This window comes from Indicator indicator, chromosome Z (genome assembly GCF_027791375.1).
Source record: "Indicator indicator isolate 239-I01 chromosome Z, UM_Iind_1.1, whole genome shotgun sequence".
NCBI classification, from domain to species: domain Eukaryota; kingdom Metazoa; phylum Chordata; class Aves; order Piciformes; family Indicatoridae; genus Indicator; species Indicator indicator.
The window spans coordinates 34,261,688-34,277,491 of NC_072053.1; the positions used below are offsets into that span (position 1 = coordinate 34,261,688).

The 15,804-nt window shown below is 37.7% G+C and overlaps 1 protein-coding gene across 1 annotated transcript in view; it reads left to right on the plus strand.

The window, feature by feature from the left end:
• The window catches only part of TBCA (tubulin folding cofactor A), a 31,488-nt gene extending 16,314 nt beyond the window's left edge, over positions 1–15,174 (plus strand). Inside the window, exons 2-4 of the mRNA XM_054397904.1 lie at positions 2,364–2,469; positions 12,111–12,197; positions 14,062–15,174. Of these exons, the coding sequence (XP_054253879.1) occupies positions 2,364–2,469; positions 12,111–12,197; positions 14,062–14,142 (274 nt within the window). The 3' untranslated portion in view covers positions 14,143–15,174. The remainder of the gene's footprint in view (positions 1–2,363; positions 2,470–12,110; positions 12,198–14,061) is intronic.
• The last annotated feature ends 630 nt before the right edge of the window (positions 15,175–15,804 follow it).

Below are 15,804 nucleotides of genomic sequence, written 5' to 3' on the forward strand. Positions count from 1 at the left end.
TAAAAATAAAGGTTGAAAAGTTAGTGTGCATAGATGGAGATGTGAATGGGAGATCATGTAAAATATAAGTAATGGCAAACATGGCTTTTGTTTTAGCTAAAAATTAAAATGCTGAGTTTAGCAATGCAAGTTGACTAGTTTCAATGGCATGCACACTTCAGTAAGTGAATCAACATAAAAACCACATTTAATCATATGTCTTCCCCCTTGCTCCCTAAGGGAATTTGCTGTTCGTGTAAAAAAACAAAAAAATCATCTGTCTCACAGGTTGATTAAAATTAACTTTTTTTCAACCTAAAAATAGTAAAGCAAATAATACTGCCAGGAATTAAATCAAGTAACCTTGATCAAACAATTAACTCATCCTCTATTAAATCAATATTTGCTGATGCTAATACTGGAGCTAGTTCCAGTAGTTGGAATCACAGCCGCTGATTTAGTGTCTTTATCACTGGTAATTACGCTGCTGTCTTTCCCCAGTACAACTTCGCAAAGCTGGTACTTGACTGACTTGTAGAAACTGGCCTAAACAATACCTACAGTATGCACTCTACACACTGTTAAGGCTTCTTTCTAAGCCTGAAGGCCCTCTCATCTGTGGAACTTCACAAGGGTTGAAATGAGTTCAGGTGCACGTTGCCACAGTCCACTTCAGATCAGATGTTGTGGAACCACAGCTTAAAGCTATTTTGGCAAAACAGGTTTTGATGATGTTAAGAGTTTACTGTAATAAAAGCAGGGAGAGTTCCTGTTTTTACAGTATCACTATATTGCCTTTGGAATTTTTCTCAAGATACTGCTTCAGTGGTATTTTCCTGGTAGCTTCATTTAACGAAAAGTTCTCGTATCACCAGTATTTTTTTGTCCATCTCAGCATCACTTCTAGTAAGGCACTTAACTGTGACAAATTAGGAATTAATTTGCTCTAATGCACTAACGTGACCATGAAGCTCTCGACCTCTATTTATTCTTTTCTCATTTGTCTAATATGTTCTTTGCTTTTCCAGTCTGAATATGTTCTTTTGGCTGTAAAGTTCTCCTTAACCAATCTTCTGTAGGCTGATCTGATGCTTATTCCTGTTTGAGGAAAGATTTTCTTTGTCATGCTCTCAGGTTTACAGTAGCATCTTAATGTTCGGTTTTGTCCTAAACTATGTATCAGAAATTATTTATTTTCTAGACAGTAAAGGATGCTTTGGTTCAGATTAGCGTTAGGTAATCCAACATATGCTTTATGATCATACACAGCAAAGTGGGTGATGCAACATCTAAACAGCAGTAACAACAAATAATAATGTTTGATATTGGGATTGCAATGTAAAACTGACTGTAGGGCATAATACTAGACTACTTCTATGTTCCCCTCAGACTTTCAAAACTTTGTACATTACTTTGGAATCTATGCTTGTTAGCAAAAAGCATCCTGCTCCTAAATATGGGTCCATTATTAGTATTAAAGGATGGATTATCTTCCTTTTGAAAGACAGGCCATAAAGAAAATTCCTATAGCATAATTTATGGAACTGTTACTTTTGTCTGTAACCCCCAAACCAGCATCAAGGTAAAGGGAGAAAATACTCCAAAGGAATGTAAGACTATGAGGCTACTGTGTAGTTCGGGAGTTTTACTTTTCATTATTGAACTAATATGGGAAATAATATATTTAATGGTATGAAATGTAGTGATCAGGAAAAAAAAATCTTCTAGGATCATAGTTTCTGAACCTGAAACTATTTCTCTTCTTTTATATGTGATAGATTTTTTTCAAAGTTACTACTATGCAGATTGTCTGTCGTTCATCTAATGATGCAGGTGCAATGGTGTTATTTAGTGGTGAATAGCAAAGACCATGTGACTGTAACAGTTAATACAGGGCACTCACAAAACTATCAGAACCTGGATGATGTAGAGAAAATCTGGCAAATCCTGATTAGTTGTTTTTTTAAACAATATAATTTGGTTAGGCTTCCTATGATGTGAGGACCTTTTTGAGATAGAGAGCTTTCTTCTCTGTATTACTGCCTTTATTAGTAGTTATCCAAATTTATAAAGCAGCTTATCTGTTTCTGTTATGTATTTGAAATGGAGTACCAATTAGCTTTTTAAAGAAAAATCTGCATAGATAGCTCACAGAGAATTGTTTGCAATCTTTTACATTTAAATTATAAGAATAATTGTGCATTTTTAGCTAAATTCAGCATTTCCTAAATGCTTTTTTTTTTTGCAGAGACTAAGAATCTTTCAAAATAAAACTATATATTATTTTATTGGGCTGCAGCTTTCATGGGTGGGGTTTGTTATCAATGGTGTAACTTCTCACTGTTATACAGCCAGATTAACATAGTAACTTGGTTTAATTGCAGATTGGCGAAAGAAAAATGTATGTATGAAAAAGAAGCAAAACAGCAAGAAGAAAAGATTGAAAAAATGAAAGCTGAAGCATGTGATGATTATGGAATTAAGAAGCAGGTAAACTATTCTAAAACTAATTTTATAAAATTATTCTTTGCTTTAGTCATAATTGTCCTTAAATGAAAGAATCTCCTGTGCCTTTTCCAGACTGCTATGATGCAAATACTAGACTAAAATCCTGTCAAAGTCATAGTAAGCATTTGTAGAAATGTTTATTCCTTTATTCCAGAACTGTCAAACTGTAAGGACAGTGCATGTGGATTACTTAGCACTTGGTGTCAGGATGGCTGTCACTTACTAAGAGTGTGTATGAGGCCATCATGAACTCTTTCTCAGAAACACCAGGAGCATGAACATAAGTGGTATGGATGTATTTAGGTAAGCTAAGTGCTTGCTGATAAGTGTAAATGTTAAAGTGAAGTGAGAATGCTCAATAGTTATGAAGATGAAATATTTCAACTCTTGAGTATTTTCCAGTATCCCTTTGATAAAAGCACCCACCTCAAACAGAGAGAATGAGTAGAGCTTATGGTGCAGTCTCTGACCGGCAAGGTGCTGTAGTTTCATCTGCTCAAGAGTGTGGTTTAGTGTCATTTTTACATTAGGTTTAATTTTTTCTTGGAATGTTTCCCACAAAATAAGAGTGGTTACAGACAGTTTGTACGTGCCCTTTTGGAAGGAGTGTCAGGTTTCTTTCTCACTGAGAGAAGGCTTGGGCTTGGGCAATTCCTGTTTATTCTTTACAGAATTGTGGTATATTTGTGTTTGACTATGTCCTTTATTCTTTGAAGTAAATACGTTATCTTTTACCTATCTTTTAAAATGTAATCTACTGTTCTCCCATGTTCATTTTAAAACAACAGAATCAATAAGGTTGGAAAAGACCTCAAGGATCATTAAGTCCAACCTGTCACCCAAGACCTCATGACTACTAAACCATGGCACCAAGTGCCACGTCTAATCCCCTCTTGAACACCTCCAGGGATGGTGACTCCACCACCTCCCTTGGCAGCACATTCCAACATCTAACAACTCTCTCTGTGAAGAACTTTCTCCTCACCTCAAGCCTAAACTTCCCCTGGTGCAGCTTGAGACTCTGTCCTCTTGTTCTGGTGCTGATTGCCTGGGAGAAGAGACCAAACCCCTCCTGGCCACAACCTCCTTTCAAGTAGTTGTAGACAGCAATGAGGTCTCCCCTGAGCCTCCTCCTTTCCAGGCTAAACAATCCCAGCTCCTTCAGCCTCTCCTCATAAAGCTTGTCTTTGAGGCCTCTCCCCAGCCTTGTTGCCCTTCTCTGGACACCAGAGTTCTCTTGAACTCTGGTTCAAGTATCTCAATGTCCTTCTTAAATTGAGGAGCCCAGAACTGGACACAGTACTCAAGGTGTGGCCTAACCAGTGCTGAGTACAGGGGCAAAATTACTTCCCTGCTCCTGGCCACACTATTCTTGATGCAGGCCAGGATGCCATTGGCCTTCTTGGCCACCTGGGCACACTGCTGGCTCATGTTCAGCCTACTGTCAACCAGCACCCCCAGGTCCCTTTCTGTTTGGCTGTTCTCCAGCCACTCTGACCCCAGCCTGTAGCACTGCATGGAGTTGTGTGGCCAAAGTGCAGCACCCAGCACTTAGACTTGTTGAATGTCATCATGTTGGACTCTGCCCATCTGTCCAGCCTGTCAAGGTCCCTCTGCAGAGCCCTTCTATCCTCTAACCGATCAACAGCTGCTCCCTCCCAACTTGGTGTCATCTGCAAATTTACTGATGATGGACTCAATCCCCTCATCCAGATCATCAATAAAGATATTGAACAGGATGTGGCCCAGCACTGATCCCTGGGGGACACCACTAGTGACAGGCTGCCAGCTGGAAGTGGCACCATTCACCACCACTCTCTAGGCATGGCTCTCCCAGAGAATAGGTTACACAAAACTCGAATGTAAAAATTAACAAGAACAAAAAAAAAAGGGTCGGGAAAAGCCCTTTTAGAACAAGCTAAGCCAACTTTTTTTTTTTTTAGTAAGTTTAGATTTCAGTTCAGGTATGTATATCCTGCTTTGCTTTCTTTATACTGTGAGAAAAAAAATACAAATAAAGCATTCGTATACAAATAAAGGAATTGTATTGATAGAGCTGAGTGTCTTCTGCCTCACAACAGACTGAGACTCTAAGATCCTACAAGATAGTAGTCTCTCTGAAGATCCGCTGGTGCTAACAAGAACTAATGAATGCAATTCCAATTTTCAGTGTCCCCCATTCATCAGATTATTTGACTGCGCTGTGCTATTTCTGCAGTGACCTGCAAGATATCATCAAAGTCAAGAACAGTGGAGGATATGAACTTCTCCTGTGAAATGAAATGCTACATACTACTTGAAGATACTTTGAGACCAGTGACAAAAACCTTCACAGTGAATAGTCTTGATTCACTGAGAAATTGCCTGATCCACTTTGAAAGCCATCAATTCCTCCAAAGACATCTTCACATCTTGTTCTTTTAGTGCACTTTGCATTCTGGAAGTTCTTAATATTTGAAGTTATGATGGAGAGTTTGGAGGTTCAGAAAGAAGGCACACACTTTCAATAGGACCATATTTGTTAATGAAAACGATATAATACCAAGAGAGCTTGCTCAGAGTCATTGTTTGGATAAAGTTAATACTTTGAGATGTTACTTGGAAAAATATCTGTAGTTACATATTTTAAGAATTGCTTTTAGTTAATAATTCCCACTCTGAATACTTGTGGTTTTTTAAATATACAGTTGTATTCTGTATTTCAGTAATGGAATAAAACATTTGGGGGATGGGAATAAATTCAATCACTTGACGCTAGGAGAATAATTTTAACTATTACTTCGGCTGAAGTATCATCTAAATCATATATGTGTATGCAAATTAATACAGAGTTGGGGGAGGGATCCTGAAAAAGTTTAAAACATTGCTTATTTCAATGTTCTACTATTCTCCTTTAACCTTCTAGTTACAACTCTGCAGTAGAACATACAGTTTAATAGTACAGAAGTGAATGTGGAAATTTTTACTTTAAAATGAATAATGCCATTCCTACAACATAAGTAGACTTGAGGGTGGTGTGTCTAGTCTTTAAGGAGGTATCAGTCCCTTCTCAGAATGAGTTAGGCTTTGACGTATTTTTCTCTTAAACCCTTACACAGTTTGTGGTTCCTATGAACCTAAGTGATCTTTAGCTTAGACGGTGACCAACTCGGGTAGTTGGTAGATACTAGCTGTCCAGAAAGCCTTAATGAGGAGCAGATTCAGGATCAGAGAAACAAAAAGGACAGTTTTCTTGCAGTGCTAGTATACGTTGACTAACATTATAACTTGAAGACTACTTTGTAGGGCATGAGAAGACTTTGTTGCAGTAACTCAATTCTAATTCTCTTCCTCCCATCCAAATATGTAGAGTCTCAAGCATGTTTTTTGTCATTGTCATGGTCATCAGCAGCCACCTTGGCACCAGCACCAACATGATGGCAGATCTCAGAATTTGGACAACAGTACCTGCCATGCATCAGCAAGTTCACAAATGAGCAAATCAGGCCATTACACATGTCAAAGTCAAAGTTTTATTATCTGCTCCTGCAGTGCTTTCCTTTGACCTTTACCCCTGAGTAGTGTTCTGCTGTGCCAGGTCCCCATTTTTAACCGCGTTGGTGTTCCAGAGCTCCCACTGTGGTAACACTATGCTTTCAATACAGTCAGGTTTTTAATTTCCTGAATGTCATGTCTCATCCCTGAGCCGTCTGCACCTGCTTTTCACCTGTAACACCTGTATATTACCGTTGTCCTGAGTGCACGTTCTGTTTGCACTACTTGGTGTGCCTCAAGTTGTGTACCAGCTGAATCCAAGCTGAGAACTACTTGGAGTAGGTTGTGTATTGTAGGGAAAGAAACTCTAACATCATTGGGCAAGGAAGCCCCTCCTTTTCCTTCACTTACATCTTATTTTAAAATAATTTTTTAAAATATGACTATACTATCTTCTGGGTTTTGTCTACAAAATCACTCTGCAATCATCTAGGTTTCGTCTACAAAATTTGGAGTTCAAGGGAAAGCAATTCATTCATAAACGAGCAATATTTGAAAAAAAGAAAAAAAAACAAAGAAATTTTCTCTCTCAAACCTGTATTACCTTCAATGATAGCACTTGTAGGAAGAAGGGCTATTAAGTACTTTAATAGAAAAATAAATTGAAAATAATCTTATTAAAAATACGTACTATATGTAGCAGGTTTGTAGAAGTTAGGGGGAAAAAATAAAATACTTGTCTACCAGGTGTAAATTCTGCATATAGTTTCTGTAGATGGTCATGAAGAACCCTGACTGGTAGCAGCAAGTAGTGCAATTGGACCTCCATGTGGATTTTTTCATAACGAAGCCTTACTTTCTAAACAGTTGTAATGATACCCAGTATATGAATATTTTATACAGAGCCTCATACTACTTCACCTGTAATTGAAAATTTTCACACTGTGAACACTCATGAATGAAGACTAATGATCAGAACTGGTGGTTTTCCATTTATCTGTGGTTGTTGATATGTCTCATACAGAAGGAAATACCTTTTCCTAGCTAATGCTTTTATCTTCAGGCTTGTGAGTGTGGGAAAAGCCTGAGTTATCTACTTCTTGTTTCTCCTCAGTGGAATTGTAGATATACGCTGGTAGTTTTGTTAACTGTCAGCATTTTTACTAATAAATTATAAATTTCCATGTACACTGTTTTTGAAAATTTTTGTGGAAGATGAGAATTTGCTGCTAACTCTGTTACTGGAGGAGTCCTGACTGAAAGGGACATTGTAATGTTCTGTAGCTTCTTCATTTTTAAATGCCTGTTTTGCTGCAAAGATACACTCCTGTTAGCTCAGTTTGCTTTTTTAGAGCTCTTTCCACTCCCCACTTGATTCATTCAAACAAAGTTTCATTCTTCTCACCAATCAAGTACAGTAAGATTAGATGAAACACACAGTTTCACGTTGGTATTATTTTTTTTTCTGTTCCTAAGAATATATGGCCTTTGCTTAATAATTTAGCTCTCATTGCTTAGGTAAAGAGGCAGTGGAAATGCTCCTCCGTATTTGGACTTTAACCTTTGTAAGTACAGTTTCTTTCCTTAAAATCTAGCAACTTGAAATTCCCTGTACTAAGTACAGAATAATATTCCTAGCGCAAAACTAGTATTAAAAATGCTTTCAAACTTTGGGTTTGTTGTCTAATGTGCTTTCTGGAAGGGACCAAAGGACAAAAAATTAGTACTGTGATCTTTTCTCATCTGTTTGGCAAGTGTAAGTACCTTTTGGATTCCAGACATGCACTCATACAGTACTTGGAGTAAGTTAGTATGGCAGCATTCCTATGATAGGAAAGACCTGCTGCCATGATGGGGCATAATGATTCATTTCTTACTCACTGGATTCACTTTTCCTGTGCTTTGAAGGAGGAAAAAAATCTGGACCTGACTTTTTCTGCCTTCTGTGTAGCTAGGGAGCTTCCCATGTCAGTTCTGCTTCCAATTTTAGCACAAAAATTTCTCTGGATATTTCAGCTCTACAAAACAAATAGGAAGTGAAATCAGGCTTACTCTAAAGCATCTCATAACCAGCCTGCTACCTCAAACACAAAAAAACCCAAAAACACCCAACAGGAAGGCAAAAACAGCAGCTCTGTCAACCTTTCCCGCAAGCTTAGCCTCCCCAACAATAAATTGAGGTGGGGCAGACAGAAAATTTGGCTGTTTTTTTCCAAGAAAGGTGAGCCATTCTTTTGGGCTACTCTTTCTTTTGTCAGTATTTTCTAATGCTACTTCCAAAGAAATCTCTTTATTCAGATGTTTATCACCTCTCAGCTGTTTACACAGCGAGGCTGACACTTGAGCAACATGGATCTGTTCATGTAGAATTTTTGAGTTGCTGCAAATAAATGTACTGCCTGATGATTAAATGACAACTTTCTGTAATGGATAATTCCATTAACATCCTTTAAGTTGACTTTAAAGGAGCAATATCTGCATCTTGTGTTACAGTGCATTCAATTAAAATCTTTTTCAGTGGAGGACATGGAGTTTTGCTTCTGTCCTCTGAAAAGTATTTCTGATTTTTAGCTTCAGGTTAAGTGGTGTTTTTCCTCCACTCCCCACTGCTGACAGTGAAGGTGATGGCTGTGCCTTAGTGGAAAACAGCCAGTGACAAAGTTTTCAAAATATCAAAGGATATTTCTGACTTTTATGTCCTCAAGTGATCTGCTTTAGAAGAAACAGGATTAGTCCTCACCTGAGAAGCTGCACAGAAAGTTTGTTTGAAATGACGAGGCATTATTATAAGGGTTTTTCTTCTCCAGGTTTCTGCACTGGTACGTGGTTCGTGAAATGGCCATTTCAGTTCTTGAAATGCTCAAGTACTGTAGAAACAAAACAGTGCTTTCCAGTTCTTTACTGCAGGCTTTTATTTGTGGTTCTTTGGAAGTGTTATGATCAATGTATTTAACACCTTACCTAAAACAGACTGCAGTATACTCTTGTAGCCCCTACTTGTAGATAGTGCACGGTGGTTTTTTTTTTTTCCTGGCATGCTACATGAGAATAAAATATTTTCTGTTCATATTCACCTTAATGCGATGTCTCCTCTCAGTTCCTACCTTGCCTGTGCCCACCTTTCTTGTGTATCATCTATGTTGTCATATTCCCTGTGTCCCCATGCCGCCACCCTGGCCCTAGAACTTGGTGCTTTTTTTATTCCCTGGTTATCAGTGAGGTGAGAAGTAAAAGCATGCAGTGCATTTAAGCTATAAATGCGTTGACTAGCCAAACAGAAGGCTTAGCATGACAGTTTATTTTGTGTTCTTACTGATTACTGATTTTGGAAACATTAGTGTTCATGATACTTCAAGAAGTCTTTTCTTTTGAGTCTCTGTCCTCCCTTCCTTAAGTGTTGCTTAGGCTTCAGACTTGGGCATTATCTTCTCATCTGTTTCTCATAATCACACTTGGCCTTTGTGGTTATTTTGAATGTGTAAAGTAGTTGTCTGACTTTAGTTACAGTGCCCTTCCACTTAAGCAACTGGTAGGTGGATCTGTGTATTTGCATCTGTTGTGCTTTATCTGTCACTGCAATCTGGAATTCATGGAAAACAGACTGAAGGCTACTGATGGTGAATGCATTGTGTACACTTTTCTTTAACGTGATCCAGCTTAGAAAAAGAAGTCCTTATTGTGTTGAGTGAATGTGTGTGTGTACACCCCTTCAACAGTCAGAAGGTTTAATCAGATCTGAGGAAACTGCTTTCTTTAGAAAGATGCCAGACATCTGCTTCTTTAGTAAAATGCCTTCAGTCCTGGAAGATAACTGACTAGGAATGTGGCAAGGAAGAAAGACTTCTTTAACTGTTTTTTTCAGTACACTTAAAGGGAAGGGGACTTCATCCTCACTGTAACTGCAATATCTCTTTTGGTCCTATGTGCACTTACTGGCAACAAATTGAACTTACATCTCCCTGTATATATATTTGTGCTTTATTGCTTTTGTCTTAACACTGTACTTACTGAGGTTTTTTAACACTTCTGTTATGCATCTCTAATTCACAGAAACCCTTAAGATATTTGTGGTTCTTTGCAAAATTTTACCAGTTTCCTATAATAACTTCCTTTGTGACACGCTTATAATTTAAACTCTTTTGAGTTCAGTCAGAACATTTCACAGGAGTGACAGAATTTGAAGAACACTTTTGAAATTCCAGTCCTAAAGCTTATCTGATTACCTGAGCTTTTGACTTCGCTTTATTATATAGACATTTGTAACAGGAAATAGTTTATCAGGGATGATCAGTATTACTTGAAAAAGTATGTTTAGGTAGAAGTTATCAAACATCTGCATATGTAGTTTGGTAATTCACTAATAATACTTGTCCTACAGAATTCCTTTTCCAGTCTCCAACTTTTTGCACCTACTGAATATAGTTCCAGGATTTATCATCCTTCTGGTTCTTCTTAATGGCATAACTACAGGCAAATGTCAATGAAACTCAGGTACCCCTTTGGATCTCAGTCAAATTGTTTTGAACAGAATGATTGCAGTAGCTTTATTCTTTCCTTACAACAGCCAGCCTCGAGCTTACAGGTTCTAGATCTGTATGACCTCTGAGATTGCTTATCGAGTGGCAAGTATCAGTTAAGTTACTACTTTTCACATCATCCACCAGCACTTTTTTTTACAATGCACAATTATTTAGCAAAGCTGGCCCAAAGAAGTCATTATATTGGATATTCTCACTCCTGTAGGAATTCTTTATAGAATGATTTTCTACTACATAAAGCAAAAGGCATCATCTCATGCCTTGCATAGCACACCTCATTCTACAGAAGTTACAAACCTTTATCTATTCATGCACTGCTGCAAGTGTCATATGCGGAGTTCCTAGTCTTAATGCAGTCCACCACTGAATGCTTAAAAGAGAAGTGGAGATATCAATGAGAACTAGAACTTAGGGGTGCTTAACTTTTTTTTTTCTTAAAATACCTGTTTCGTTAAATTAAACAGATTTTGCCCTAGATTCTCTAAGAGAAAATAAGAATCAAAGTTTTATTATCTTTTCTCCCACAAATTACTTGAGCTGAGGAAAAATATGACACAAACAGGGTGATAATGCCTTACTACATAAGATCTTTCTGTATGCATAAATTCATTCTTATATATAGCTTATCTTCACTTTCACAATGGCTCTTTGGTGTAGCAGCATTATTACTGAAAAGAGAATACAACATAGGAATGACACAATGAAGTAAGCCATTTAAGGGGAATGCCTTCTGTTGACCAGTTATTTACATATTTAAGTATCAAACAGATTTTCATTTCTAAATAGATTTAACTGATTACTGAACAACTCAGCACACCTTTTTTTGTCAGTGGTTGGATTTCAGATCCAGAAATGTTCCCTTGTTCAAATCTGAAGTTGTTTTCTGTAGGAGGAGGCAGGATGTTCAGATTCAGCGGGGTGCCAGTTTAGTAATTTTGTTCAAAGTGCATGGTGAGAATAATCTTTCTCCTAAAATGAAGCACAAGGATAAGTAATAACTTTTTATGCATGATAAGCATCAAAAATACGAGCCTGCTGATCTTTGCTTTTCATTTTTCTTTACCTTTGTCTTTCAGTCAGAGCCTCCTGCAGTGTGCACACAATGTGATCAATAACTCAATAACTTTTTTCATGCAGTAATTATCTCTATGTGGTATTATCTGAACACTGTTTTTCTTTATTACCCAAAAGATGCAGGAGATATTTATATAACCAGCTGATCCCATTTTGGATGAAGCTGCTTCATGACAGCAGGAGAAAGTTTGTTTTAAATAGCCTTTTTAACAAATGCTGTATGGAAAGCTTACCGGCAGTGCTTTAGTACTTTTTTTTCTAAGGGAAAAATTATTCTAAACAGCCTTTTGCACTTAATACTTTATATTTAATTAAGCATGTAATAAGTGGAAGTGTCCTGTAAATTAACAGAGTTTAAAACAGTTATGCTAAGTGAGTGTCTTTTAATAAAAAAAGCTTTTTTTAGAAAATAGACACAGTTGAAGTTCCTAGATGATGACTGGACTACTGATTTTTCAGTAGACTTGCCTTACAAAAAACCCCAAAGAATATGTGTCTGGAATATGTTACTTGATTATTTGTTTTTAATTTTCACAGATCGAGATCTTGCAAGAATCCAGAATGATGATTCCAGACTGCCAGCGCAGATTAGAAGTCGCACGTGCAGATCTTACTCAGATACTAGTAAGTATAGTGCCACAGTGCATCCATCAAGAAATGCTGCTGTTCGTTGATGAACCTGGATAAACATGCTTGTCTGCAGTGCAACTGCAGATTAGAACTGGACCAAGGAATTATTTCACAGGTCCCAAAACCAGATAACTGTTCACAGACTTGGTCTCCAGTCTGTGGAAACTCTGTTAGAATGCTAGAAGCTGTCTTTAACAGAGTGTATATTCAACATATCTACTGAGCTGCTGGAATGGGCTCTGAATTCCTTTGTTACTTACATGTTGAGGAACAGATAGTCCACCTGCTTTAGGTTGTTTGTTTTTTTTTTTAATAATGTAGATGTATCTAACATGCTTGTAGTAAAATGAAGGAGTCAGAATACTTTTATTATGCTATGGGCAAGAAAGAGGACATCTGAGTCCTTGCAAGTATAGCTTCACGTTTTTTATTAGTGAGCTGAGCACTACTACTGCCACATTTTTAAGATAGGAATGCCTACAGGAATAAATAGTCTTGTACAAATATATTCAATAAATACTAAGTTTGAAGATCATCATGCTTATTTTTAAAAGCATTCTTCTCATTAAGAATTCAGCTAACATGTAAATGCTGGTGTGAGGCTGAAAATACACACCCTGCATTAAACTCCAAACACATTTCATAGCAAAAATGCAAATACCTTCTCAGAGGACAGCTCAAAAGTGTCTCATCCCCAGGTAGTATGCCTCTAATGTTTTCCAAAATAAGTGCTCAGTATCTAGATGAATTTAAGAATCTGTGTCATGGTCATGGTTCAGGCCCCATGCAGCCACTTGTACAACTGTCCCCCACTCCTTGGTGGAATGAGAAGGCGAATCAGGAGAAAAATGCAAAATCCCTGTGGGCTGACATAAGGAGAGTTTCATGGAAAAGCACAAAGAGGTAACAGTAATCAGGGAGAAGAGTCACACTAATGAAATAGTCATTACAGCAAGTGATAAATGCCTCAGCACCATGATGGCCCAGACAGGCTCTTGTGAAGGGAAGAAAAAGCATCACAAGCCAAAAACGTAACCATATCCTAGGAACCTAGGACAGTTAGTTGGTCTAGTTTTCAATTGCATCAAGCAGCAGTGCTGTTGGTCATATGGTGTTACGGTGTACTGTACAAACTTAAAATAAGGAATGGGGGAGTTACTGTTGCTGTTAGGAATTTGAAAGTCTTCAAGAATTCTTTTGTGTGCTTAGCTTACCTTCAAATGTACATTTTCTCAATTGTCAATCTGCTTAAGCTTTTTCCTAACTAGTTTTGTTCTGAGGTCCCTTATTATTGGTTCCAAGTTATGCTGTCCTGGATTTAAAATATTTAACATAATAAATTGAAGGTATGCATAGGTCAAATCTACTCACACACAACAGCCATTATCCTGGACCTTAAGTAGGACAAAATAAATGACCTATGTTTTCAATCATACAGAACTAGTTGTTTTCAGTAATGATACATCCCTTTTTCCAGTCAGCTGGCACTTCACCTGATTGCCATGACTTCTCAAGTATAATGGAGAGTGTCTTGGCAACTACATCAGCCAATTCCCTCAGCACTTCTGAGATGCATTTTACCAGGTCCCAAAGACTTGTATGTTCAGGTTCCTTAGGGAGTCATGAACCTGGTCTTCTCTTACAGTGGGAGAGACTTTGTTCCTCCAGCCCCTGCCTTGGGGTCTATCCACTTAGTGTGTGAAGTGAAGTTACCTGTGAAGACTATGGCAAAAGAGTTGAGCCTTCTGCTTGCCTGTCGTATTAAAAGTTGGGTTTTTTTTCCCCATAGTCATCTTCTTAAATTTAATCCCATGTCAGTTATTTTCAAAGTATTCAAAAATTTTGGTTTTGATTACAGGAAAATGAAAAAGAATTGGAAGAAACCGAAGACTATAAAGCAGCACGTTCCATACTGGAGTCAGTGAAGCTGGAAGCCTAGGAGTTTTACAGTACTGTTTTTAAATTCATTAGCACTGGGTCCATTCCACACTGACTGTGGCTCTACTACTATTGTTGACTTGCTAAGGTTCCTTTTATGCAAACTGGCCTTTCTCTAACTGCAAGATGCATCAAATAAAGGATGTTCTGAAACATCTGTGTGTTCCATATTCAAGCAAAACAGAAACATTTCCAATTTACCTCACTTACAAAAGTAAAAAATAAAGCTGATTTAATGTAAGCATAACAGTGTAAGCAGCTATACACAGACCTTAATTTGGACAATTCAGGCTAAGAAACAAAGTTTAGCTATGTAAGGAATGTGAGGGACCAATAAATACTTTAGAATGAAATAGACATAGAATGGTTTGTTGGAAGAGCCCTTAAAGATTTATCTAGTTCCAACCCTCTCTTGCCATGGGCTTTAGAAGCACTTTACGTTTCAAATAATTTAAAGCCATTATAGCATAACAATCGGTACTGAAAGAGGAGATGGACTAAATGACCCTTCAAAGTCACCCAAATTGTACAGATACAATTTATCTGTAATTCTATCAGGTATGTAGTCCCTGTTTATCTTTGAGTCAAAGATGGAATTAGGAACTGATTCCAAATCTTTCTCAATTTGACTGCAGTTGATTTGTAGAGCCCAGTTCAGACAATTACCATTGATAAAAATTCTGTTCGTTTTCAAGGAAAAGAATTTTATGGTTAACTCGTATGTTGTCAGATCAGCTATTAAGAGTTCTCAATTGAATGCTTTTCCTGAAAGCACCTTGGCCTAAGGGAGTTTTTTCTGAACAAAGCTCAAACCCCAGAAGATGAAACAGAACTAATATGTAAGGGAGGAATGCTTTATCTGTGTGGAAGGCCATTCAAACATTATGTACAAAAGCTGTGGTTATTTTGAAATAGCTTCTCTATAAACAGCAAACTCTGTGGATGAACAAGAAGGCTTTTTACATTAGATTTTCTAGTTTTAAAGTTCTCTGGCATGTTCCTTAAAGGCAACACAAAGCACAGTGTACTTTTGTGTGGTGCTATATTGAATATTCTTAATAAAATTTTGTTAATTTGCCGGAGTTTGGGTAAACTTATCTTTCAGTACCTCTATTTGTGTACCTTAACCCTAGGCAGTGCTAAGAGGTGAAAACTTTTGTGACACTACTATGATTTCATGAGAGTACATGCACGCCTTACCAGTATCATGTCTTATGCACGTAACTGCCAAACAGATAGCTGCTGAGGTCACAGCAGAGCTGAACTGCTGTGGAGGAGGCGCTAACTCAGAAACTTGGGAAAACAGCCATTAAAAACAAAGGGGTCCAGGAGGGCTGGACCTACTTCAAGAAAGAAATCTTGAAGGTGTGGGAAGAGGCTGTCCCAGTGTGCCAGAAGATGAGCCAACAGGGAGATGGCTGGCCTTGATGGGCAATGAACCTTGGAAGGAATTAAGGGAAAAAAAGAGGGTGTATCACCTGAGGAAAAAAGGGGAGGTAACCCATGAAATGTTTAAGGTTGTTGCTAGGTATTGTAGGAAAAAAATTAAGAGAGGCAAAAGCCCATTTAGAACTTAGACTGGCCACTGCTGTGAAGGAGAATAAAAAACATTTTTAGAAATATATTAATGGCAAAAGGAGGGACAAGGACAACCTCCACTCCT